Raw genomic sequence first — 27,580 nt, 5'->3', positions numbered from 1 at the left:
GGGATCGGCTGAGGGACCTTTGCTTTCAAACAAACCAGTTATACATGAAACAACGAAACCCAAACAAGTAGCTTTGTCGGTTGAACTTTACTCATCTCAGCTGCTCGCTGTCAGTCCGTACGGAGGTGTCGATTACTTTTGCTGTCAGGCAAGGCTTTCTGGGAATTGATGTTCAAAGCAAGTCATCTACATTTGCTGTGTTAGTCAATTGTTACGTGTCAGTGTACCATTAACATCTTCTATGTAAATAATAATAATAATACAACTGGAATTATGTAACAACACACCTCCTCCACATACATCATTCTGTTACCCATTTGTTGTCCCTTTAGTCATATACACTGAAAAGATATTAAACATTTTGGCATAGGTGGGTGTTTATTCACTGTAACACACACAAAAAGACTACAGCACCTTCTTACAGCCTTTATTTTTAATTTGGGTGGACTTTCTTTAAAGGGAAGTTTGATAATTTACGTTGCCCCCTTTAAAACATATAACAGTATACAGCTGGAGAATTGAGTATGGAGAAATAAAAAGACAGGACCTTCAAAAATCAGTCATATAGGAGCATATTTCAATTTTACAAGCCAAACTTGGTAAAATAACTCACTACAACTGAACCAACAGAGAATTAAGACAGAGTGGGCTGCTTCTCAGTACACTGCTTCATGGGACCCGCTCTATTCAACTTATTATTCGGAGCCCCATGCCCTGTGTGTCATGACAGCAAGTAGCACCCCCTTCCTTCCCCTTGTGTTTAATAATTTAAAACATTCAACAATATCACTTTTTTAAAATTGTCTGATCTTAGAATAGATAAAAACACACCATCAAAAACAGAGAATGGCCAAGTAAACTTTATATGTTAAAAAAAAAAAAAAAAAAAAAAAGACTATAAAGAAAAAGGACAAGATGGAATGACAGGTTTTTGTTCGTGTAAGCACGTCCATGGAACAGAAAAAAAGGGAAATAAAAAGTTTACATTCCTAATCATGCAATATACAAATTTTAATCAAATATTATGCAGAGGAAAAATGATCAGAATTAGGATAATGTATGATTAGGGGCGTTGTTTTTTCAGTTTCAGTGATATCAGTCATTTTCAGAAACAAGGAATACATACATATTCATTTCCTATTGACATTCTTGATATACAGCTGATCACCTCTGTATTCAGACTCTACTACTGGACAGAAGATCTCATAGAATGGCTGAACTGACCTTCAGGCCACAGACATCATTATCATAATAATTGTTATCTACAACAGAAGACAGATGTGAAGGGGCCTTATCAGTATATATGAACAGAGACGCTACCGAGTCAGTTTTTATCTTGCTACTACTAGGTTAAGTTGTGCTGGACCGGGTAGTGACATGAAACACCAATGTCTCTGAGAGAGTTCTAAGAGGAGACTATTTCTTTTTAAAAATGGCCTTTCTTGTTCACCGTAACATGTCAATGCACAAAAAAAACAAACAAACAAAAAACAAACAAACACAAAAAACAACAACAACAACAACAAAAAAAACAAAAAAAAGTGGGCAAGGCAGTTTCTGAAGGGAAAAGAAATACTGGGGATTTATCTGGGTGCACACCAGCTGGGTGTCAGCCAGCCTGGGTGCAGCTACTGTGATGCAAATGTCAAAGTGGCACAGGCGCAAATGTTTCACTTGATTTCACATGAAGACAGACAAAACTCTGTTCTGTGGTTGTAAGAACGTGGAAGCTATGTTTCCCAATACTGACCGCGAGGGAACCTAAAACCACTGTCCAATTCAGTCTCTGCTTATGGAGAGAACAACTTCAGCAACCCGATAAGCAGATCAGCTGGTTTTAAAAGTGGAGAAAGGTTGATAGTGTAACTATGTCGTGCTTTACCTAGTCATACTTTGACTTTTTCACAGAAAGGAGGCAGGACAGTGACGTAACATGAGCAGCTCTGTTCATGCCAGATTATTCTGTCACTAATTTGACAACGTGTGTATGGACTGTCAGCACCATAGCGGCTTCGTAAGAATAACAGTATGCTTCTGAATAATTACAACAATATAACATTTTCTATACAACTAACAACTACAGCCGTGAGTTGAAGAGGAGGCTGGGAAAGGTGTCATCTGCCTGACAGCAATCTGTCCTGTGCTGAAATATGGTGATTCAGGGTGTTAGCACAGTTGGATCCGAGAGCAAATATACTGGGGAGGGAGGTGGGGCTCTGTGAGACTCATGAAGCGCTGGAGTGGGTCAGACTGCACGGCTAAGGCACAGAGCAAACCACCGATCTACTGTACAAGTCGTCTGTAGTGCCACACAAGGATTCTGTTAAACTAACACCAGCAGATCTGCTCTGAGCCAAGTAGGGCAACAGCTCTGACACTAGTTAGAGACCCATGCCTTATATGTAGCTTTGGTTTCATCTCTGCACTATCCTCACTGCAGTCACCCAGTGTCTGGTTTCCTCTAGGCACCTTGTCAGAGGTGGGTGAGCAGGTTAGAGTCCCCATTTCTCCAGAGAAAGAGTCAGTCACATGGTTTTTCCATGCACATGTAACTTTAGTGAGCAGAAAGAAGGGGGCGAGACAAAGGCGCAGACAGGCTTTAGACAAAAAAAATAAATAAAGAAAGAAAGAAACAAAAACAAACCAAAGACCAAAAAAAAGAAAAAAACAAAAAACAAAAAACAAAATTCAAAACAGTAAAAACAAAATTTAACCATCAACAGCAAAAGTCCAGTTGTCAACATTATATTACATTACATGACTGTTATAGACTGAACTGCCGACAGACTGGAGGGCAGAAAGGTGCACAGGAAAGAACAGAGGATTCGGGGCATCCAGAAACGGGAGCTCAGTACAGTGTCAGAATAGGGGGAGGGTGGCTGTTAGGGGTGGAAAAACAGGAAGTAAAAATGAAAATGCATTGCAGGGAAGAAGGAGCATGTACACAGTGAGTCTGTGAAACAACATCAAATTGTCGGGGAGGGACCACAGAGCTCAGAGTGCAGAGGAACAACAGAGTGTGGGACACTGAAGTAAAAGGTAAAAGGGAAAGAAGTCTTGAAAATCTCCGGACTAATAAATAGGGCGACATTGGAAGTGCCAGCTGCAGTGTTTTGTAACATGATTATGTTGTGTTTCAGCGAGGGAGGGGGGGCGATGTGGTTGGGTTGGGGGCACCCTGGGGCTGTCAGACACAATCAGCACTGAGAGAAGGTCTGCTTGATCTCATCCAGCACATTCCCAAGCAGCGTCGGCTCGTCACATTTAGCGTCAATGGACACTGTCTGACCAGACTGGGAGAAAGAGAGAGGGAGGAAGACAAAGTCAAGGTCACTATCAGAAAATTCATAGTTTTTTTTTTTTAAATGTATGACTGGTGCAACAATAACAATTTAGTTATGAATCTATCAATCTACTGGTGAAAAGAGGAAAAGGGAGGAATTTCACTGGTCATCTTACAGTTTTGACCAGCAGACAGACGTGGTGACCCTGGATAGACCTGCTGTACATGGAGGCACAGGAGTCGATCCTCTCCACAACTGATCAAACAAGACACAAAAAGCACAATTGTCAACAATGCTCAGAGCAATTGCATACCATTATGATGAGTATTATTCTGAATAGTCTAAATTTTTGTTGTCAGCTGGAGCTTTCTAGATCAACACAAATACACGGCACAAGTTAAGTTCACCATCACAGGAAAAGTAATAAGTCACCTCTAAAAACGTTGTCGTAATGTTTTTAACTTCCTGACAAACACTATATTGTTTTATAGTGGAACGCTCTACCCATCTGGTACCTTAATGTTTTGGGACAAAAGTCTGTCACTTGAAACAAATAAATAGTACATGTCCTAGTGTATATGTACCAGAGAAGTGGTGATGGAAGCAGATCCTGGCCAGTAGGTGGTGGAAGGGCATGATGACTCCCTCCAGTCTGACAGAGCTGCATTTCAGGTCCCCTGACTCCAGCAGTTTTGCAAACGCATCACTGGCCGAACGAAAATGACAGAAACAAAATCAGTTTTCAGGTTCTTCTTGACCAGGACAAATATCCAAGACAACTCCAAAACTTAAATTCAATTTAGTGCTAATACTCATGGTCTCCAGAGGATACACCATATGATTTTTAGTGATCCATTGACTTTTCTTTTAGCACAGACAAAAAAAAAAAAAAAAGTAATCACCAACCTGTAGCAAGGAGTAGTGATTAGGTAGGAGGTGCAGGTAAAGTGCAGTTTGAAGTCCAGTTTCTCATGAGTGGAGGAGTCCTCACTCTGTGGGAACCCACCACAACAACAAATAAAGATAATCCATAACAAAGTATCATGGATCCTGGGTGAAAGGGTTAGTGACCAGAATGAAACTGGAGCTGGTAAGGATGGATTCCTTGTCTTGGCCAAGCTGTATCCACCCCGTTACCCCCACCAACCAACCACTTTCCACCATTCTAAGCACTCTTCCTGTGTGTATGCATTTGTTTTCCTACTAACCTTGACTATGAAGGTGAGTGTTCCCTTCAGTTTCTGTGGCATCACAATGCTCTGCACAGTGAAGACAAATCGCGCCTCATTGGACACCCCTGGCACATAAGAGAAAAGCTTACTGTTTGGTACTCAGGCTTAACAAAACTTCCCAAAGTGAGGTTTGAAATACATACCATTTGAGAACAGTGTAGTCAACATACTGAAACTACACAAAGCGCAAAAATTTGTATGTTGTATATTTGGCTAGTTTTGGAAACCATCTCATATTAAAAAGGTGCATTCTGCGGATAATCACTGACCTGGTGGAAGTTGGAAGGGGACGGTGAGGCCATCATGTGGACCTGAGCCCTCTGGCCTCTGCAGCTTGGAGTTCAGAGAGTCCAGGACGTTGAACTCCATGGATTTGAGGAAGCTGTCACACTTGTTTTCAAATATAACAGACACCACAACCTGACTGCCATCCTGCAGGTTCCCCTGGATGTCATACACCTTAGAGGGAGGGGGGAAAACAAGAAGAAAATTTGTTTTTATTTAATTCATTACTTGCAGCTGGAATTACTGTTCAAACTCAGACTTTCTAGTCCTCCCTCCTTGTATTTGACCAATGATTATTTGAAAAGACAACACGGTAAAGACAGCAAGTCAGATTCATCAACCCATCACCAAAGCACACGGTTTCTAAGAAACCAGTCTGAGCACAAGGAGAAAATCACAGGGACAAAATCATTCTCAGAAACGGATACAACACTGCTCTGCTGTGGACACATTACCCTAGTCTGCCTCAGAGGCCCGTCTGTGAAGAGCAACAAGAATACAGAGAAACACATCTAGGGAAGAGTTTAAAGAATATTCTGTCACTGACAGAACTTTAACCAATACCTGATCAGCATCTTCCATCATCTTGAAACAGAGGGAGAGAAATTAGAGATCTGCATGTTTTTTATTTTTTTTTATTTTTAAATTGCTACTGTTGCCTTAGATAATGTGTACATTAATATGATTGGCCTAAACATGAACATTTGCACATTTCTCTATGCAGAACAACATTGTAAAGGTTAGAATTTGCTCAATAAGATCCCAAAATCTGGGTCTTATTATTGGTTATAACATTTTACTTATTCATTTTATTGCAGAGATATGGTTATGCAGTGACACAGCAATGCAACGTAACAAACGAGTCGACTGAGGGTAAACATCACACGTGGTTAATCAAATATTTTTCTCCTTTTCAGTTACCAGAGAAAATCTAGCAAGCAAACCCATTTTTAGTGCAAGCCTCAATATCATCCCTCTGTCTTGTAAAGTGAATGAAAAGCTATAAACTTAATAAAATCAGGCAGATAAGGAATGTATGACAATCTGATATTAAGCCCAATGATAGATTCTATTTTTAATAATTATAATAACAAATAAATGTTATGACCAAAATGAGGCCAAATGCTGGCAAAACAGTGTAAAATAATGAGTATAAAACTTAATTTTCCGATTCCCTCCTTCAACAGCATCCCAGTCATTGTCACTCACCATCTTGATGTAGGAGTTCTCAGCCAGCAGGCAGTAATTGGACATGGGCTGAAAGGAGAGAGGAGCTCAGGTCAGATCAGGCATTCTCTGTAACTCAGTATGCCAACTAGGCAACAGGAGCTGCTTCTACCTGGCTGATACATAACAAACAAGGCAGAGTGTGTGTCTGCAATAGTCAATGGGCTTAAAAAGTGGGAACTAGGAAGATTAGATCACATTGAGGATAAATTCTACCGTCTACATGCAGCATTAAGATATTCTGTGGCTTTGAACTCAGTGACTTGTTTTTTGAAAGTAGCAGAATGACGCAAGGAGGCTACTTTACTTTTTACTTAACTGATTCAGAATTCATTATTTCTTGCAATGATGAAAGCAAGTAATTTGCTTCATAGACATCAACAATGAAGGGGATATTCAATCTCAATGGCCTGAGTGGAACAGCACTACATTGGGCCAATCATAGAAAATAATTCTTTTTACTTTATCAATGCGGAAAATAAAAACTTGAGGGAATTATGTTCAGAGTGTGTGCTGAATGTTTTCATTCACACTGATGGTGAAGGTCAGGCTGTTAAAGTCTGATGAAAAACACTGACCGGCAGAGGCTCTTCCTCCTCCACAGTGCCATTCTGCACTGATTCCTCTCCACCTCCGTCACTGTGGTGATGATGGTGGTGATGCTTCTTTTTCTTTTTCTTCTCCTTCTCCTCCTTCTCCTTTTTCTGCTTCTTCTTCTTGTGTTTTGAGGACTTCTTGTCATTGAAAACAGACAAGGAAGTTGAAGACAATTTATTAGAAATTCTAGACTTTGAAAACTGAATTGGTAATGAAACTTGGCTACTGGTAGGAATATTTCTCCATTAGAACTGGCAGGTCTGTTGTACATCATTTACACAGAATTGTGAGAAGAAGAAGAAGAAGAGCTGCCAATATGCTGCACCCTGTCAGGTCACTGTGAACTGGGATCTCTAGCACAACAGCCAAACTTTCTACTTTGCAATTATCGCCTCATCTGTGGTGACTCACAGTCTCCTCCATTTCGGTGTCTTTGGGCTCATCAGGCTCTGAGTCTGGCACAGTGCCCGAGGCTGCCTCTGGCACAGGGGATGCCTCTGATACTGTTACTGCTTCCTGTTCACACACACGCACACACGCGCACACACACACACACACACACACACACACACACACACACACACACACACACACACACACACACACACACACACACACACACACACACACACACACACACACACACAGGCATTAGCATAGCATGTAACACCTACAGTAGTGTGTGCTGCTTCTGCGTTGATAGAGGTGAGTGAAGTTAGTGAGTTCTCTCATTCATATAAAAGTCATTCATGATCAGCTGTGACTTATTGAGCTCTATGATACCACCAACACAAACCTGATTTGCTTAAAGCTATACTATGAAGGATTTTTCTTAAAAAAAAAAAAGATAAAAAAAAAAAAAACCCACAATGTAGAGACTCATACAAAAGTAATCCCTATCAATCATCACTTAGAAGGAGCGTGTGGGTTGTATTTATCTGCCCTCTGCCTGTATTTTCTTATTTTCTTCTTATTTTGCTGTGATCAGGACGTTTCTGAGCTGCAACCTTTGGGCTGTGGGTGTGCAGCCCCCAGCCAATAATAGCGCGCAGGGTGTGAGGGCTGGACTCAAAAAAAAACCCCCAAAGAAACATAGGGACAAGGTTTAGTTGCTGTCTCACATAAAATCGGCACTGCTTTGTTCTCGCTACCGCTGCACCGTCTCTCTCTCTCTCTCTGTTGACCTCGACTAATCCTGGATAGTATAACTTTAACCAAAAGTGTTGCATGCAACGATACTAACTAGCCAAATGAGCTAAAAGGAGCTAAAAACAAACAAGTATGTTATGTGCATGACTGACCGTACCAAAACCAAACCATTCAAGCTGCTCACCTATTAAAGAGCCCGATTTACAGGATCCTAGTGACAGCCTATGAATATGGTATTGTAAGCTCTCTAGGTCTAACTCTGATGTTATACTAGCGTGACAGCCAGTGCAAGAACAAGTCTTCCACAAAGACATGTTGAGGCATGTCATTAAGAGGTCATGTTTCTGGATCAACTTTTACTTTGGGGCTGATAGCTCACATGATTAAAAACAGCATTCCTCAAAACCAAAGTTAAATGCCTGGTTTGAATGAACACAACCTCTATCTAAAGAAGACACGGTATAGAAGGTGCAAAGTCTGCGCTAACATCTGTGTTAAATGTCAAAAGCAAAAATTCTTCAAATATTTTCAGTCCTGCATTGTTTACATCCATCTTTACTAGCTAACGCTCTTCTTCACTGTCTTTCTTGGTGCATTGCTGCGTTTCCTGGCGTGTTACCGCAGCCTACCGTTGATAAGCGGAATGGCTGACCAAGAGCTGATCAGCAGAATGGCTTGAAATCCGCATCAGGACTGGATGTTGCGTCGCCTGTCTGTGCATGCATGTGTGTACTGATACAATGTAGACTCACTCATAAAAATACTGCTTCATAGAGGCTATATCCTTAGCAAACCTTTAACTAGACCCTTCTCTAAGAAGGTTTTTTTTATAATCTTAAAAGGCTGTTTTCCGATTCTATGTGTACAGTTGTGACAATACAAAGGTCAAACAGCAACAAAGACGAGCGTGGCCCCACATGTGACCGTAGAGGAAGCAGTCAGAGAACAGACGTGTGGACGCGGTGGTGACAGGAACAAAGGGAACTGACTCCAGGCCAGATTCCAGGCAACCTCACGTGACCTGCACTAACTTATCACCACCACCAACACAACAACAACCACTATGACCTCAAGAACGACACAACATCCAGCGAGCAAAACAAAAGCTGCGGCAGAAAACCACCGGCATTGTGAGACAAACACACACACACACACACAAATAGATACACATGCTGGAAAACAGAGGGTGGCTTTAGAATGAGACAAGAAAGGGTTATGTGACCTGTGAAAGAGAAAGTTGGGGTGTGGAAGATGAGAAAAAAAAAAAAAAAAAACAACTGATCCATATCGACAGGGACAACGCATGGCAAAAACCAACGTATGATGTAGATCAATAAAACATGGAGTAATGAACATGGAATGTGTTAACTGAAGAGATTGGGGGAGGGTGGGGGGCGCGCGACTCCACCTGGGTGTTAGAGAGCACTGGAGCGTTTGACAGCCAGAAATCCAGATCCGAAACCTAGAAGAGGAAGGGAGGGAAAGGAATGCGAGGTGGTGAGAGGGGTGAGGGCCAAACAGGTTCTGTATCTTACTACTATTCATGAAAATGGACACAGATATTGTACTGTTCTATTTCATGAATAAATCAAGTATTTGGCAAGAGACTGTGCTGTTGGGTATGAGGAAACTGATACTTGATCACTAAAGCTGACTGAAAGAGAGGCTGGGAAGGAGCAATGGAGGTGCTGAATCAATGAAAATGATCAAAGATATCTGTTTGCACGTAACCTTTTAACAGAAATTGTAGACTACGTATAATGGTATGTTAAAGCCATTTTTATTTATGGATTTTAGATCTGATTATTTAATTTCAGCAGGTTTTGGCATTAAATAAAAATATTAGATACAAACTCTGTTGCTAGGCAGGAAATAGCCCTGCTCCACCCTTTTATAGGGGTATACCTCAGCGCTGGTGGCAGTAGGCGGAGCTGCCACCTCACTGGTTTCTTCCGATTGGATCACAGGCTCATCTGCCTGACCCCCGAGAAGATCTTCCTCCTTTTCTTCATGTTTGTGTTTTTTCTTCTTCTTCTCTTCTTTGCTCTTCTGTAAAAAAAAGAAGAATAAATTCAGCTCTGTGTCACTGAAAGGTTGAGAAACACAACAGCTGAGTCATCACATAATAGTGGTTGAAAGCTACTTGTTGTTCTCCCCTTGCTCAAACTGCTCCATAACTCAGATTTACTGGTTTTGAGAAGCATTTTTGTCAGCTTGACAGAATGAGGTGAGTGTTGTTTCCAGGAACAAAAGAACGATAACCCTTGAGATAAAAAAAAGCATTTCAACCTCACCTTCCTATCCCTGTCTTTATCCTTCTTCTTCTCCCTCTTTTCTTTGCCACTCTTCTTCTTGGGCTCCTGTGTGGCAGCGCTCTCTGCATCTCCATCTTCTGCTGGGCTTTTTGGAGCCTCTACTGCACGGTGTGACCTGACTGGTAGCTTCTCACTGTCTGCAAGAGGCCTGGATGAACAAAAGAGTACAGATTCACATTTGAACTTTGCTCGAATGAGGACCTATGATGTGATTTTGGTCTTACTGGAGTTAGTGCCATTATCTGATAAATATTTTCAACCTTTTTTCATTCTTTTAGTGTGGATTAATTTGTTAGAAAAGGTGAACAAGGCTTGTACGGTGCAGCAATCCGCTGTATTTAGGCACATATTCTGCACTGTGAGGCAGCCAGGTCTCATTCAAAGCTTTGAGTTAAGCCATTGCTCTGGCAGAGCTGGAAGCATTGGACATTCCGAGACAGCTAGAAACTACACTAATAAATTGCTCCATATTGAACTGATATGAGCTGTCAAGTTTATTTCCCAAAAGCCTGGCCCTTGTAAGCAGTAACCACATTCACTGCAGCCCCCTGCTGGCTCTGCATTATAAAGACATACTACTGCTCTGTCATTAGCCCTAACTATATACCACGGTAATAATACTTACAATGCACATTTTTAATTCTCTTTTTTCCCCAGTGTAGCTTTACTCGGTTTTCAAGATGTTCTTAGAAAGATTGTTGATGTATTATTTCCTTAATTCATGTCCTGCACATACGCAGTGCTCATAACCTTCAGAAACACAACAGGATGTTTCTTAGTTTGTGCGCTTGCCTACATACATATTAATAATGTCTCATACATCAAGCAGTTTCCAGGATTGTTCTTAAACTCAGAGACATCATTGACATACATTCCAGAGAGTGACAGCAAAAGTCTACATAAACAGATAAAAGGCTTGCAGTCATATACTTGAAAAACAGCCGAAAAAACAGACAGACAGTCATTACTATTAAGGCCAGTTTTCTGCAAAATAAAGTTACAGATATGGATATAAATGTACAGTATATCCATCAGACAGTCTCCACCAGATGCTTCTAATTACTACTGCACAATTTCTACTCTTCTTCATTGCTTAGCGTAAAACTTTGGTTTAACCCAATACTATTATAATCCTTTTCAATAATTTAAATTATAGCATTGCTCTAAGGGCACACATGCTTGTCATTCCCACCAAGTGCAGGCAAGGAGAATCCACTTGAAAAAAACCAAACAAACAAAAAAACAAACAAAAAATGCTGGTGAGAATTTGGAGGCATGGCTATTCTAACGAATCCAACTGAAGAGGATCTGGAAACTCTGAGCAAAAGAATTATAGGACCTAACCCCTGGGATAGGTTTCTTAAAAGCATGCTGATGTCGATTATCTTCTCCAAGAAAAACAAGCGCCAAAATGCTTTTAGGAGCCTATTCCAGGAGGACAGGTGGTGAAAGATTAAGTCCTGAGAAGATCAGCAGCAGCCACTTAAAAAATGGTCTTTTTTCTATGAAACTTATCGAATAGATACGATGTTTGAAGAGAACCCTTCTTTTTTTAAGGGAAGGTAAATTATAGAGCATTTTGTTTAGAAACAGCTGCTGATATTGTCAAGCTTATAGAAGTTAAATAAATAGAAAGCAAGGTAAGAGAAAAGGGATACTGGATAGTATACTGGTTCAAAGGCTACAATTAAACAACAGACACTGAAAATACAAGGAAAGAAGAGCAGAAAGAGGAAGCAGGTACTGCAAACTGCAAATGAGTATATAAAAGACAGCTATGTTAGTGAGAACTGCAACACAGCTATTTGTAGAGAAAGAGATAGACAGAGAAGCAGCCCATGTGCATGTTGGAGCCCAGGTCCTGTGGCTGGGGTGCTACTCACCTGCGCCCAGCTGTTTCCACCAAGCTGCCCAAACAGAGGGGCAGTAATGGGTGTGTGTAGGCATAGAAAAGAGGAAGCAGAAAGCAGAACGCCATAAAAAGGAGTCAGACGAGGGAAAGGGAGAAGTCACATTGGCTGTGAGGATGTGGCCAGGAAGCTCAAGATATAACCAGGAATGAGTGCTGATTTAATCTCTTAAAGTCTGTTTTTTTTCTCTCTTCTTTCACTCTGTCTGGCAGTATCACATACTTTCTATATATACTGTGTGTATACAGTATCATGTTGTTCCAGCTCTTCATTGAAGTTATATGATGTTTGCGCTTTGTGAAATATTCAAACCAAGACTTTATGGAGCCCATTTGAAAACTGAGATATTCTGTTTATCTTTGGCATCATTTTAGACACATATTCCAAAAATTAACCTTTAAGTTTTGGTATCTTCGGAAACTTTTTAAAAAAATTTTCATTAAAATTTGAAATAAAGAACGGAATTAGTTTATAATGACTACCACCGATGGATCAGTGGGGTTTAAGAGGTTACGATGAAAAAATATCCAGGTTAAAAACAATTCCATACAAGCTACAGTGTTCCTCTACTTTTTGCAGCTTTGGGCTGAAAATCGAAGTTTCAATGATTGGTTGATTGGCTTAGTCAGACATATAAATGATGGGTTTCTACAACTTAAACATTATGCACTGAAATTAATTTTAAATTTAACCAAAGGTCTCTGTATTTGTAGAATTAGGATCTACATAGTGTAGACTCACTTGTCCAGGTCGATGTCCAGGGCTTTGTGAGGGTCATTGGGGTCTTTGTCATCGTCATCACTGGGTAAGGCATTCTGCAGCAACGGGAAGGCGGAATCAATAAAACAGAGTTAATATCTTTGTAAATGAATCTATTACCACGACACACATGAAATGTGAAGAGATCTACTGAGATATTGACTTCTCGTCTCAGAGCTGAGAAACAAATAAATGAAGCAATAATTATAATATTTAATTCTGACTGAGATCTATTTCCACAGTCATACACTTTCTCACAGTTGGAATTACTGAGCTTGGAACAATAATAAGGTCAGAGTGATGTGTAAACAGCATTATAATTAAGAGAGGATTATCAAATCAACTTAGGAAAACCGATACGTTGTTCAACATTTTGATCTATCTATTTAAACAAGAACTGGTTGAAGAAAGAAAACTGTTTGCAGTGACACTTTTTTCCCATTTTATAACCCTTGTTTCAGGCTTTTGAAGTGTGTTTTACTATTGATAACATTAAGTCTAATGTTTCCTTATGAACTTATTGTGATGTTTACACAGCTCCAGCGTACCTCTGGCATCTCCTCGGTAACTATGTCGACCATGTGAGCAGGCGTGATGTCCTCCTCACTCTCCGGGCCCGAATCATGTTTCTTTCCTCGTCCACTGCGCTTTTCTTTCCTCTTCTTCTTCTCCTTCTTCTTCTTCTCTGCTCTCTCTTTCTGCCGGCGCTCCTCCTCCAGCTTGACGTACTGGTCAGACATAGGCAGACCTAAGGGACAGGAGACATTCACGGGTATATTATAAAAAGACAGATACTAAAAACAAACACGTATTGTAATATGTTTTAATAATTATCCAAATTTAAAAAGAAACAACAGAAGCGAAGGTATGAACAGATAATGAGGACGAAAATTAGGATTATGTAATTAACTAGCCCTGATCCATTACAGTACTGGCATTATGCTGTAGCATGATGGCGGAAAAGTGAACCACTTTGACTTAATTTAAAGAGTCATGAGTGTGAAATTAGTGTCTTGTGGGAGAGTCGCACCTGGGACTTTGAGAGGCACGCTGAGGTCAATCTGCACGACTGGGATGTGCTCCACTCCAGGGGTGTCCTGGTAAACCTGCACAGAAAAAAAACATCCATTTAAAAACATACTGAACACACACTGTTAGTTTATACATTTCATACACAAGCCTAACTACATGTATTCAATATACACTAATTATTACTTATACAAGTGAGGTTTTAAAAAGGCTGGATTAAACTGAGACATGTAGCCTAGTGGTGACTGGCAGGCACACCTTCTGAGAGGATGGGGAGGCCTTGATGTAGAAAGGGTTGTTGGCTTGCTCCTGCTTTCTGGCTTCTCTCCTCTGGGAGTGGGGTAAAAACAGCAACATGAATTAAAGTCAATAAAGAAAAGCTTGCCTCAGTTCTAGCATTAGAGGCGAACCGCGTGGGAAAACAGATTTACTCACTGTAGAACTCTGAGAAGGTCAAAATTGTTTGTATTGTTTGTTTTGGAGATAGAATGTGCATCTTATATGAATGACTTGATTAGTTCCAGTTATAAGTGGCACTTTTGTGAAATAATATTAGCAAATGGGTGAAAAAAAGATCAGAACTTTGTAAGGGCAAACTATAAACTTAAATTACAACATACACACAATTAACTCACAAATAATTTATGAAAAGCTGTTATGACAACTAAAACAATTAAAATTTTTCTCTCCAAATATTTCAGTTCTAAAAGATTTCAACAATTACAAATTGTGGCCTTTAAAAAAAACAAACAAACAAACAAAAAAAACATACAGTAATTTAACTCTGAACTATTCATAAAACAATAATCCTTGTAGAATTCAGCAAAGCTACAACCATGGACCAGCCTACCCTTGCCAGCTCCTTCTCATCCACCTCTGTGTGACGGGGGCGGGAGTGTTTCGGCTCCTCCTTGGCAAAAATAGCCTTGGGCTGCTCATCCTCAGACTCGCTCTCCGATGGAGGCTCGTTGATCCAGGCATCCAGGTCCAAACTGCAGAAACAAATTTGGTTACACACAGATCAAGACTCAAACACAAACATATGAATTTATGTTTCAGCTATTCTTGCTGGTACACCACGACAGCAAAAAAAAAAAAAAAGGCCTGGATTTCACTGAACAATATTTAAAATACAGTCATGTCTAACTATGAAATACTGCAGTTTTAATGTGTGTGTGTGTTCCTCATGCACAGAGCTAACGTACCCTTCAGGAACAGGCACTTTCTTCTGTGCCTTGGGGGCTACAGGGTTGAGCTCTCCAGCAAAAAGAGCAGTGACTTCCTCTGCTACTTCTACATCCTTCTGCTGCAATTTCTGGATGTACTTGACAAGCTGCAGGATGCAAGACGCCTGCAGACGTGTAAATTAGCACAGGTATTTATCAGATTTGTATGCAGTGAGTAACCTTGTGAGGTATATAATGCAAAGGTCAAAAGGTAATCAGTAAACAGCTCTACTATGATTTGGGCAAAAGAAAAACCAGATGTGACTCATGCCTCTCAAACATGTGGCTCTTCCTCTCTTACCCTCTCCTGCACCTCCAGGTTTGCGCTCTGTACAAACAGCGGTAGCCTGTCTATCATCAGCTGGCTGGTTTCCTGTGCGGCTGTGCTGTCCGTGTTCCCCTCCTGGCTCTTCAGCACGGTGGCAAACAGCTTGGCTGCATTCTGCACATACACTGCTTGTATGTGGCCTGGTAAGGTGGCCACCTTCGGCCGTAGCATGGCCTCCAGCGTCTGCATTGGGTTCTCCAGGTGTCTAAGAAGTGGAGGAGCAATTCTCTTATTCCTGGTGTATTACTCTCTACTCTCAGAAAGGTTCCCACCATACACAGTATTTAGGCTATAAATTTGGGCTTGTTGTGGATCAAAGCTAATCAGTGCAAGATTGCCCTCAAGTGCGTGAAACATGTTGAAAATGTCTCCATCTGAAAATGCCATGATAATCCAGACATTTTATCACCAACAGGAATCCTACTATCCATTTAAATTTTGAAACGGAAGGGGTTTGTTTCTCTTAACAGGTAAAAATAGATACCTCATGTGTCACTGAGTCCAATTTAGAGATATGGAATAGCTTTGCTGTGTGTGTAAAAAAAACTGTCAGTCAGGTTAGGTTGCCAGGCCTTTGTTAGCTTGTACTTGAAAGATAACAGAGTATGGAAACACAAGGGTGAGAGTATCTGAACAAACCTGTCAGTTCCCTACAGATTCATTGTTAAGGACAACTGAGGTAATGGGATATCTTATTACTGTCATTTTACATTCATGAAATCTTTATGCAGGTCTGCTGCTTTACTTACAGCCCCTAATGCGTACGAAAGGACAAATAACTGTGTGCTGGAGACTGGTTTGTACAGCCTTTTTAGGATTACTTATGTCTTCTTATATCAGTGTTAATATGTATGCATCCCAATGGGAGAGATCAACGTACTCCGAGAACTCGCCACAGATCCAGGCTGCGGCGTACAACACTTCACAGATCCCGTTTCGCTGCATGTTGCCAGTCAGCAGGTGGGCGTTGTCCAGCAGAGTGGCCATCTGGGCAACAGCAAAGGCCCGGATGGCTTTGACCCGTATAGCAACATCCAACATCTGAGAGGCGATGAGATGGCCATGCCGCGTGCCCTCTAATCGGGTCAGCTCCACCAGGATACTGATGTACCTGTCAAGCAGATACAGAGAGATACAGATCAAGAATATGTACCAGAGTGGAAAATAACATCAAACACAGGACAAGGCTGGAGTTACTGGCTAAGAGACTGACCATTCAAAGTTGGTGATGTACTGGTAGTTGCTCTGGCTGCAGATGTCGATGATCTTGGTGAGGAGTTCATCTCTGTAGGTGGTCCCTTCTGCTTTGTCCACATGCAGCATCAGCTTCTTTACAATCTCCATCAAGTTCTTTTTGGATACCTGGAGAGAGGAGACAACAGTTCATAAATGATCAAATTTAAACGCATGATTGAAAATTCAACTTTTTGTTCTTCTAAAGCAGAAGGCGGCAGACGTTTCTAAAAAAATAACCTTAGAACTACAAGAGCACAGTTGTAATATTTTAAAGGACTGTTTAGTTTCTATCATGAATAATTACATTTATTTTATCCATATGTCATTACATATTTTATCTCACTTGTTGTAGGATGACACCTGTAGTTGAAAATAATAAAGACACTGAAAAACAACATCAATTATCACACAACCATAAACTGGCACAGAGGGAACACCAACTGCTGGTCGGTTTGTCTATTTTACAAGCCACTTTGGCAGGCTACTGTGTCACGGCCTGGTAAACCTGTTTCACTGTATTGTACAAATCAAGTCAGCTTGTAAAATACAACAAGCAGCAGCCTGCCTTACTTAGAGGAGAGATAAATTGCTAAAAACTCGCAGTGAATCAAAGACAATCTGGCTCTTCTTTAACAATACAAATGAACATTCATTTTGGTTCCATACCATGCCATAGAGGAGGTCCAGAGCTCTAAGGCGGATGGACTCATCCTTGTCGTCCAGACACTGGAGGATGAGGTCCTTATGGGACTGCACTGACTTGGGGTGGGTCTTCAGGATCTTTGACATGGCCAGCAGGCCCAGGTACTTCACTACAAAAAACACGTGTACACACATGGTCTTGGCGTATTTAAAAACAGACGTACGGACACCATTAGTTCTCCACTAACTTCTATCACCTGAGTTTATTCTCTGCATTACCAAAGAAGTTTGTTGTTATGTATTTTGTTATTCAAGATCGTATCATTTATAAACTTGACTATCATTACTTGATTGTGACTGCAGTTATAAAACAAAATATAGTATCTGTTTGTAGAAAAAGTGCTTTTTTGGAGGTCAATGGTTTCCAGAGGACAGAGAACTCTTTTGGACTGGACTACTTGTTCAAAAATTTTACTTTATACTACGCTTCCCCACATCTGGTCTCTCAATAAGGCCCAGCTGGCTGTATATAGAAAATATTTACACGTAAATCCCGTTACTGTTATGTTATCTTCAACTGCAATAGTCTAAAGGAATCATATGGAAATGACACAAACTAAATACTGAAAGGAAAGGAAGACAAAACACAGAAAAATGGAAAAGACATACAAAAACATAGACATGGGAGAATACACACACTGGACAAGTAGTTTTGTTTTGCTTTATCCTCTGTCATATCCCTGGCAGCTTTTCCTACTCCCCAAACAGCCTTAAAAATTCATCAATCTGCTGAATCATGGCATTCTGCTGATCATGTAATCTGGCCGAGACAGAAGCCTCTCAGGTTCTTGGATCAATAAGTGCATGTGTGGTAGTGACCTTGGGGTGAGGTGAGGTGAGGCTGGTCACTGCAGTGAATACATTGCAGAAATGACCAGGGACACGGACTCAGCGTAGCTGCAGGAGACGATGACACAGGCATCGCCTCTGAATCTAGCTCTACTATGGAAAAGTGACAGGAACAGTTTGGCAAAATGTTTTGGAAAAAACCTACACTGTGTTCAACTTTGAATCAGTGACAAAGGCACAATTGCTCAATGAAAAGTGAGAAGTAAGCAAATATTTCAAACAAGGCCTCTTCCTTCTTTACTCAGGGCTATTAAATGGGCTCGGACAGCTTTAAGTATGTTACTTTACCTTATTGACTTAATCAGTATCTTCAAAATCCAGAGAAGAGCTGCTCTCTCACCCCTTTACTCATCAATGTATTGCAAAGTCTTAAAGTGGATAAAGAAAATCTTAAACCACAGGTTCACAGTCTGCTCTAATAACACCAGAGGTCTATAGTCTACTTCTCACACATAGCTAACTATGCATTGGGGATCCAGATAACTCGAATGGCTGGATGCAGCAATCCCAGTTCCAACTGGGAGTGGGCAAGGGAATGTATTTATAGAGCGAAGCCTTATGTTTGAAAGTAGCAAACTGGCATCTTTTACCACTTTCAGACTGATGCAAGGAAAAAACAAGCTTAAAATTGTTCAGTTTCTTTGCCATAAATGGGTTTTTTTGTAGATGTGACCTAAGTGAAATGGTATTCCAAGGAGGCCATCTAATTGAGAGTGGGAAGGTAAAAATGTTCGAGTTATCAAGAGTCAGGGGGTCTACGTTATTCTCGTCTAAAAGGGTGGACTGTTCCATAGTCAGAAACACGCAGACAATGAGAAAATGACACACTGCAGGCATTGACAGATGGCTCACAGTTCTGGTCCGAGTCTTCTATCAGGATTCGCAGTTTCTGCACACAGAGCTGAGAGAAAGAGAAAGAAGCAGAGACAGAGAGAGAGAGAGAGCAAGAGAGAAGTGGAGAGCCATTAACATCAATGTGAACCTTTCCACACCAGTTGTGACCTCGTCACATGGACACAATTCAAAGAACATAAATGAGACGAACAAAAGTGGGTAAGATGGGGCCTATATGGCAAGCTAAAAAAAAAAAAAAAAAAAAAAAAGAAAAACAGCTTTATTAGCTTGACATTTGCTTTGTAATTAAACTATGTTAGGGCAGGCAGACATGTGAACAGAGGAAACAGGTGAAAGCATGCATTGTGATTCAACTGGAGTCGAAAGCGTTAAAATCAATATATAACCACATTAAAGTGCAGATAGAGGCGTGGACCTCAGAGGCTTACCTGGATACTAGCACTGTGGTTAGGCATCCCAGAGGACAAAGAAATCAACACTGTAATGCAGGAAAAAGAAGAAATTAGATCCGAATGTGAACTTGACATTGTGTGAGAAGAAAGAGTCTTGCGATGAGGATTTGTATTTGAGGCAAAAACTTCTTTGTAGTAAAGAATATCCTGCCAAATCTGCAGGATAAAGGTCAATTTTCAAGTTAATTGAGTCTTTACAAACTGATGGTTTTTGCATTTAGTAAGACTATGAAATAGCAAATGCAGATGCAGATTTTGTAAATAAGACACTATTGCTAAAGAATGCTATTTTGTAAATAAATAAATTCAAAAGAGTAGTTTTCATTACTATGCCAAACACACACTAAGCTGAGTGAGACCACTACAATGCCTACAGAATAACAGTACTGACCTGCAATCACAGTGTTGACACATTCATACAGCAGAGACATGGCAGAGGTACTGTGAGATAGGAGGACGAGGTAAAAAAAAAAAAAAAAAAATAGAGAGAAGATTATTGTTGTATTCATCACATCGGACTACTTTAAAATCTGTGGAAAAGTTTGTAAGTGAGAGATTTCATCTCACCTGTGGATTAGGTTTGTCAGAGGTTCGATCAGCTTCTTCCCCAGTCGTGGCTCGAGTGGTGTGAGGGCACCAAACTGTAAAAAACACAGAGTGCCGTGACACATTTAAACTAGAAAAATGAGGGGAAAAAAAAAAAAGTTTTCTACACTGAAACTCGTGTGGATACTATTTCACCTTTTCCAAATTAAAGATGACCCTCGGTGAATCAAATAAGTAATTTTGTGAAAATAATTTACTTATATTTTATTTATAATAAATGAAAGAGAAAGAGCAAGAACTTGTTACTTTCAAACAAGGTGGTTCTTGTGACATAGAGAGAGATTTCCATGCAATGCAACCTGTCATATGACTTAACTGCAATTAGGTCTACTGAGGCCAGCGCTGGTGGAGAAACTAGAAAATCAGTTCCTCTTTTCTGATGGATTTATCCCTGTGTAATGGTGCAATACTGTGAGTGTCCAACACAATTCAGCAACACCTAAACACTGTGTCCTATTGACTAACCAGCTTGATGATCTTAATGAGAACCCAGTTATTAGTAGAAGAGGTCATGAGTTTGAAGAAGAGCGGGGCCAGAGAAAGGTAGTTCTTGGGATTTCTCCGGGCCAGCTCACAGATAACATTTACAGCTGCTGATTGGACGCCTAAAGAGGAGCAAACACATCAGACAGGAAAAAGTAATCAGAAAATACAAAAAGGGACAAAACATTTATTTATACATAACTAAAAATGTAAAACTGTGATCTGTGTGTTTATTGTGTCAGTTTGAACTAAGTACGCCTAAAAAACAATGATAATATAGGAGTATACCACAGGTAGAGAAAAAAATGTATAAAACACAAGTCATTCAACAAATGTGACAAAATTCTGTAACTAGATCCATTTTTTCATTGATGTGTAGCCTTTTTTTTGTGCCATCACAACTGGTGAACATTGTAAGATTTAAAATAGTAGAGAAAATAGATTTTTTTTCACCATACATAACAGTTGAAATATCCTATTGAATGCAGTTGGAAGCAGCTTTTATTTTTCAGATAAGAATCTCAGAATCTCAGACCAGTAAAAACTGACTCACTAACACAGCCCTTGTTACATGCAATAAAGCCAGATACATGTCCTGTGAGATGTTTCTGTCTATGCAACAAAAAGAGTTCTGTGAACTGCTGAATATTCCCAGACAGCCCTGACAGAATCACAAATGAGCCTTCCTTAATCTCATATTCTTCGCTGCTGAATAATTCACATGGTTCAGGTGACAGAGAACACCTGTCACCAGCAGTGCCAGCAGTGTCTATGATTTAGCTACCTGGAAGAGAAAAAGGTATATTTGGCCTAAACCAAATTAAGGCTGTCAACAAGTATTCCAATTTTTTTTCAAATAATCAAATTGGAAAAAAAAAAAAAAAAAAAAGTGGCAATACCGATCGCAAATTCTTGTGTGCCACTGCAATGAATGCACTGCATGACAGACGGGAGTCACACGTCACTTTCATCGACTGAAAATGTAATGTACTTCATGCTGAAATGAGCGAATAATTCAGCAACAACCCTGTGGTCATGATGGCAGAGAGTTCACAGCCCAACTCGGCCGAAGAGAGAGCGCCATAAGCTCTGTTTGGAAATACTTCGGTTTTGGCCAGTAGACGGCAAAACTGTGGAACTTGGAGATAAAGTTGTATGCAAGCTATGTAAGCTACAGTTAGCCTACCATTCCAGCACAAGCAACCTGAGGGCAAGTCTGGAAAATGTGCACCTAAGTAGTTATGTCTCTTGTTGTATTGGTGTGCCCTCTTATGGACCTAATGCAATAAAACAGATATCTGAATGGTTTGAATATATGTTTTTCTTTTTTTAGAAGGAATAATCGAACATCGTACCAATAGCTAAAACCAAGAGCCACAATAAAAAACTAACAAAGAAACTTTCTTTTCCTTCACAGCAGTAAATTGTGGGGCAAATCTTTGGGATTATGGAGAATATAGCGTGTTTCCTGATACCTGGGTCTGGATCCTCCAGTTTCTCCTTAAGCCTGGGAAAAGCAGGGCGCAGGGACTCTGGGTACTTGAGAAACACCTTGTACATAATCAACACCGCTTTCTTTCTGATGTAGGGTTTAGTGTGGGACATCTAGGGAGGGAAAACAGCAAAGAAAGTAGAGGCAGTTTGTTCAACCTATTAAAAAAAAGGGTAACACCTCATCTTGACTGTAAAGTTCTGAGGTAAATCAAGATGAATGAAAGGGGGGTGAACTGTAGCAAAGAGAAAAAAAAAAACAAAGAGGATAAGCCCTGTGGGTAAACTTCTTGACATATTCTCCATGACTCACCAGTGTCATGATGTCATTGGCCAGGTCCCGAGCCAGGTCGGGGGTCACAAAACAGGAGAGGCCAGTGAGGGCAACACCTGTGTCATACTGGTTGGGACTGCTGAGATCCTGGGAGACAAGAAATGGGGGGGAAAAAAAAAAAAAAATAGAGAGTCCATAAGACAGAAAAGGTTGGCTGAAGAACAAATAACAGTCAACAGATATTCATAGAGTACACAGACCACGAGTATAACTGACCTTTCGGATCTGATTAGTTGTCAGCATGATGACATCAGTGCTCTCGTGAAAGCACTGTGAAGCTGCCAGGTAGCCAATCCTCTGTGGGAAAGACAGCAACCAGAGCAAATCACATATTGTACTGCATTTTGACTATGTAAGTAGATACTGTATATTTCAATACAATACTACTATTACAAATATTCATCAACCTGCCGCAGTTCCATAGAGATTCACCTATACAGTGCAAAGAATCTGCTATGACTATTCCTTGTGCTTTTTTATTGGGTGATTATCTATGAAGAGACATAACTTCAGTCTCAATAACTACATTTTCTACTTTAGCACCTGTGGTTGTCATTAGCCTTGGACTGCTTCACCAAACATCCCAAGTATCCCGACAACAGGTTTCTGGCATATCTACACTTTGGTGTGTTCTGAACAATTCCATGACAAATCATTATATTGAAGTCGTACCTTGTATGTGAACTTAGAGGAGCTCATGACTTCAACGATGTTGAAAGCAGCCCAGCTGACATCATAGCCCAGCATCTGAAGCTGTAACACAGAAAAAAGAGAGGAGAATGAGTGAGAGAAATGGCTGAATAAAAGGAGGAGAGGGGCTCTAATCTGTCCCTGTGCTGGACAGAGAGGCTAAATGATTTGAGCTGAAAGCCCTCAAAGAAAGCACTGATGCCAATCGCAACAAGCCATCTAAACCTAAATGCAGGTCTAGGATATAAATACAAAGAGTACTTTCATTTAAAGAGCAATTGTGCACTGTTCTCAATAAATGCTGCCTGCTGGCTATCTGGCTCTGTAGTGACTAATCTTAAAAAACAAACTATTCATAAGGAGCTCTGTACACAACTTCTACAAATGTATGAGATGCTTTAAGCGGTCACTTCTTTTTCCCCTTATGAAGGCTTGATCTGAAACAATGGGCTTTGACGCTGTTTGAATAGAAAAGATAATATACAAAGATTGAAGTCTGTGTGTGGTTCCCTTCTACAGTCATCAGAGTCTGACTAAATTTTCCATCGTGTGCGTGTAAACACAATGTCCCACACCTGCAGAGTATAAAACTGTTTGAACATACTGGAAGGCACCAAATTCAATGCTTGTTCAAAAAAGGAACGCAGATGGGTTTACACTGAGAGCCATACATAGACGTTGACTATCTGTACGTGGGTCAGTGCTTGTGTATCAAGTAGAAGTGACAGACAGAAAGAGTCAGTGAATCGGTGGAGGGTGTTGAGAGATCTTACGTAAGTGAGCTTGCACACGGCATTGGCTTTGACAGCGATGTTGTCCTGCTTGAGCTCCTGTTTGATCTCATCGATGCATGTGGAGATGTACTTGGCCTGAGGGCAGACAAAGGAGAGGACAAACAACAGACACCAAATCAGATTAGGTGAACTGATATCCAGAGTAGGAGGGTGGTTCCAAGCATCAGGAACCAGCTGAAAAAAAAAAAAATCCTGGTCTGCCTGTTTTTGCTATCCAAGACACTGGCCAGCAGAGTTTGAGCTGAATGATTGTTTTGCAAGTCCCAACTCAGGTCAAATCTAGTCAAGTCAGGCACGTCCTACACTTTGTTCTTGACTTTATAAAGTCATATTGTATGCTTCATCTCTTAATATGCTTCTAGCATTAGCCAAAATTCTTCCACTCTGGGGTTAGGGAAAGCACCAGGTCTTTAAGTCAGAAGTCAAATTCAAGCCACGAGTCATTGGTTATGGGATTCAAGGTTATGCCAAGCCAAGTCATCAAATTTATGAATTGTGACAGAGTATGCTCCACAGCTGTGCCAGCACAGTTTGAATGCTAAAATACATAACTTTGAAGCCATGGTCCAGGTTGCAGTTGAAATCTAGCACGAGGCTTTGTCTTGTAAACCACAAACACTTCCTCCCTTCATGGCCTTTGCAGACGAACATTATATAGACTGTCATCATGCATGGCCCGAAGGCTGGAAGACACTTAAAACATGCTACACTTGATTAAAAAGTTCAAATCAGAGAACCAACTGTCCACACTTAAAGACCAAAAAATATTTAAGACATCATGAGCAAAAAATGATCTGTATCACCGATCATGCAGTTGCTAAACACAAGTTGTTTTATGTGGGTCTAAAAGGTAATGGGTGACTTAACAGCTCTTCCATCCACTAAAGCATTTTAACATATGAATGTTTCAGGAGCTTCATGCCTGAATCAATGAGCGAAAAAAAATAGCTGCTCTCCTAACACCTGCTATAATATGCAAGATTTCCTGAAATACTGAATGCAGATGGTAAATTTTATTCAAACAGTGGAGGACAAACTCAGTGAAACCTCTAGATAGGGCAATCAGTCAACCATTGTTGAGAGGAGCAAGCTTGCAAAACAAACACACACACATACAGTCGTGTAGACTGTGAGAGTGTGCTGGTCATGTGTGTGCAGTCATGAGACAGCACAGTGACAGGTGGGAGGGGGAGACTGAGTTCTGCTGCTGCTCCTGGAGAAACTGTGGCTAGAAGGGCTGGAGGGCAGTCAGGGAGAGATTTAACACACTATCACCAGACACACACAGTGCTTCTCCATCTCAGTCTTCTTCAATAACCAGCTCAGAACCCACTGAAATAACTGAAATATTTGTCACAGGGCCAACACAGACAACCTTTCCTCCAGCAATGCAAGCTGAGCTGGAGATGTACTGGAAGGCCGGTACTATCCAAGTAAAAAATGCGCAGGCTCAGTGTTAGCTGCTACTAATTAGTGCTATACCTTTTCTTTTAACAGACAATTACAAATAGGCCTAAAATTCTTACTAGTAATCTCCTTGAATTACACTTAGGACATCCTCACACCTTTCTTGAAAATGCCTGCTGTTCCGAAGGCGTGGGGCAGAGAGTGAATGAATGAACCGTGCAAAGACGCAGTGCACACGTGAAAAACAAATAGAGTATATGAGAAACTGCGGGCTGGCATGGAAAAAGTCAACACACACTCAGGTGTAGACACACACATACACACACCCAGTGTATGAATATTTCAGCAAACTGTCCACTGTTGACTGGGCAACCCCCACTTTATCTAGGCTGCCCAGGTGGGGTTACCACTGGCGAACCGCTTACAACATACACTGAATCAAGAGATCAAGCACTGATGGCCTGGTACAGAATAGCTTATCTAGGTGCTTATTTTTATAACTCAATGAAGACACAACACAGATGACATTAAACCATAGGAAAATGTGTATACAGCTGATTTTGCCTGCTGGTTTAGCCCCTTCATGTAAATTGCTTCCTTGATGAGTAGGTAAGCAGGACAATCTGCCACACTGAGAAAGAAATCAAATCCAAAAGCTACCCTCAGGACAGACATGCTACCTCTACATTTCACACCTGACCTACAGCTTGAGGCAGGTGCGCAAAGCTCCACAGGTCTGTGCAACAGCAACCCAGGGATCCTGCTTTATACCCACCTTATGTTACCACCTGTAAGCATTTTTACAGCAGGAACAGGGTCAGACACAGCCAACGCAGAGCTTTTAAGACAAGGAGGGCTGATGTGAGGGATGGAAACGTGGCTACCCCAAACAGTGCCCTCTAAAGGCCCATCCCACCCTTACTCCCGATCGGGTCTGGTGCTGTGATGTAGCCAGGAGCCTGTCCTCACCCACAGGCAAGAGCTGTGACAGGGATGACATCACCTTCAATCGCTGATGGGGTGTTCACAACGAGCTGCTGGCTGACTCATTTCACACAATTTACGTGTTTATGGAAGATGGATTTTAACATCAAGATCTAGAATAGTAACATCTGCGTTTTATAGATTAAAAAGGTCCACGAGTAGAAGGCCTCTTTCACACGCTGTCATCAGAGCACCACCTCTCATTCACTCAGCGGTCAAGTGACTCTGGTGTCCTCAACTCAAATAAGTGACAAATATCACTGGCAAAGCGAAGACCTCTGGATATTTTTTCCCAAATGAAACTGTCGCTTAAAGCCAGTAACTGATAAGGTTAGCATCAGTTGGTTTTAACGGAAAGGGTGTTGACAGTAGCAGTACCCTCATTGAACATGCAGGAGCGTAATTGTTAAATTGTGATTAACTATCGAGCTGCTTCCTCTAACTGGATCTCAGTTAGCTAGGTGTTAGTAACTAGCCTACAATAAAAATACCTGCTTAAAACCTGACAGGTAATGTTACTACAAAGTTAGTAACCGTATACATGTCCTCACCAGTTATTTAGCAAACGTTAAATCAGCTTTCATTTGGCTGCACTAGCCGCAGAAAACGACTGTTTTGACTAGCCGTTAGCTAGCGGGTGAAATGACTGAGCCGACGCTAACGTTAGCTGACCAGCCTACCCAACGTTATCTATTAACGTTTGTTAGCTCGTCAACGATAACGGGAACGGCAATGTGTGCTGTGACTTCTAAACATTTATGAATGTGAAGTTAAAAATGTTGCAGGTGACAGCGATTGCTGTTTGGTCGATTTACCTCATCTTCCTTGTGATTCCTAATGCCACGTACTAAATCCTGAAGATTTTTATCGAACATCCGATCGATGCTCCCTTTGACAATCTTCAAAGCCATGTCTGTCAGTGACTTGTACCGTTTCTTTTCTGCGGGGCAAAGCGCCTTGCAGAGGTCTAGTGGGTGCCGACCGACCTGCTAGACTGTCTCTCATTCACCCGGGTACCGTGTGTGCAGAATCCGCTGCTGTTTACCAAGCCCGGGCAGATGAAGCTGAGGCCAGACGGGGCGTCCCGTGCCGTGCAGAGACGCTGGCAATGGATCAGTATAGGAAATGGCTGACAAAATGGCGTCTGAAGTCAGCTGACTTGAGAATTATGCGAGATTCTCATATGGGAATCAGTAGAATTAAAGGTCTAGTCCTCCCGTTCAGAACACTAAACTGTTGTATCTTAAAGTTAATTTCAAAATAGTATCTAAATATAATATATTGCATGCAGTCTGTCAGACAGCTGCTTTGAATGAGTCCTATTAAATTGCAACAAGTCATTCACAAGCTTAAAGT

At 40.9% G+C, this 27,580-nt stretch overlaps 1 protein-coding gene across 5 annotated transcripts; it reads right to left on the bottom strand.

Moving 5' to 3' along the window:
* Positions 1-413: 413 nt before the first annotated feature.
* On the bottom strand, positions 414-27,351 carry ap3d1 (adaptor related protein complex 3 subunit delta 1). 5 transcript variants are annotated; one of them, XM_040127801.1, is made up of 34 exons: positions 27,040-27,351; positions 23,813-23,908; positions 23,022-23,102; positions 22,566-22,646; positions 22,329-22,436; positions 22,000-22,129; positions 20,507-20,646; positions 20,003-20,076; positions 19,827-19,876; positions 19,412-19,461; positions 18,981-19,029; positions 17,244-17,389; positions 16,555-16,703; positions 16,222-16,452; positions 15,315-15,546; positions 14,993-15,138; positions 14,638-14,779; positions 14,046-14,117; positions 13,789-13,864; positions 13,307-13,506; positions 12,741-12,814; positions 10,069-10,237; positions 9,680-9,823; positions 9,183-9,236; positions 7,037-7,141; positions 6,607-6,762; positions 6,011-6,058; positions 5,366-5,386; positions 4,786-4,975; positions 4,493-4,581; positions 4,191-4,276; positions 3,869-3,990; positions 3,460-3,539; positions 414-3,293 (listed from the first exon to the last, which is right to left on the bottom strand). In XM_040127801.1, exons 1-34 carry the CDS (start codon positions 27,133-27,135, stop codon positions 3,198-3,200), a joined length of 3,783 nt encoding a protein of 1,260 aa, XP_039983735.1. In that variant the 5' UTR covers positions 27,136-27,351; the 3' UTR covers positions 414-3,197. The 5 variants fall into 5 exon arrangements, with proteins under 5 accessions (XP_039983735.1, XP_039983736.1, XP_039983737.1 ...); XM_040127802.1 differs by having other exon boundaries at positions 6,607-6,759; XM_040127803.1 differs by having other exon boundaries at positions 9,680-9,820.
* Between the last annotated feature and the right edge of the window lie 229 nt (positions 27,352-27,580).

The sequence above is a fragment of the Xiphias gladius genome, chromosome 6 (assembly GCF_016859285.1).
Source record: "Xiphias gladius isolate SHS-SW01 ecotype Sanya breed wild chromosome 6, ASM1685928v1, whole genome shotgun sequence".
Classification (NCBI taxonomy): Eukaryota; Metazoa; Chordata; class Actinopteri; order Istiophoriformes; family Xiphiidae; genus Xiphias; species Xiphias gladius.
This window is presented reverse-complemented; position numbering and strand designations above follow the sequence as displayed.

What these genes read in the sequence shown, in the direction of transcription:
- ap3d1 (XM_040127801.1), bottom strand. Translation starts at nt 27,135, where the DNA reads ATGGCTTTGAAGATTGTCAAAGGGAGCATCGATCGGATGTTCGATAAA. An exon ending in TCATTAAGATCATCAAGCTG is followed by an intron (nt 20,077 to 20,506) that starts GTTAGTCAATAG and finishes TGTTTTTTACAG; the next exon opens with TTTGGTGCCCTCACACCACT. An exon ending in TGTCAACACTGTGATTGCAG is followed by an intron (nt 19,462 to 19,826) that starts GTCAGTACTGTT and finishes CCTGCATTACAG; the next exon opens with TGTTGATTTCTTTGTCCTCT.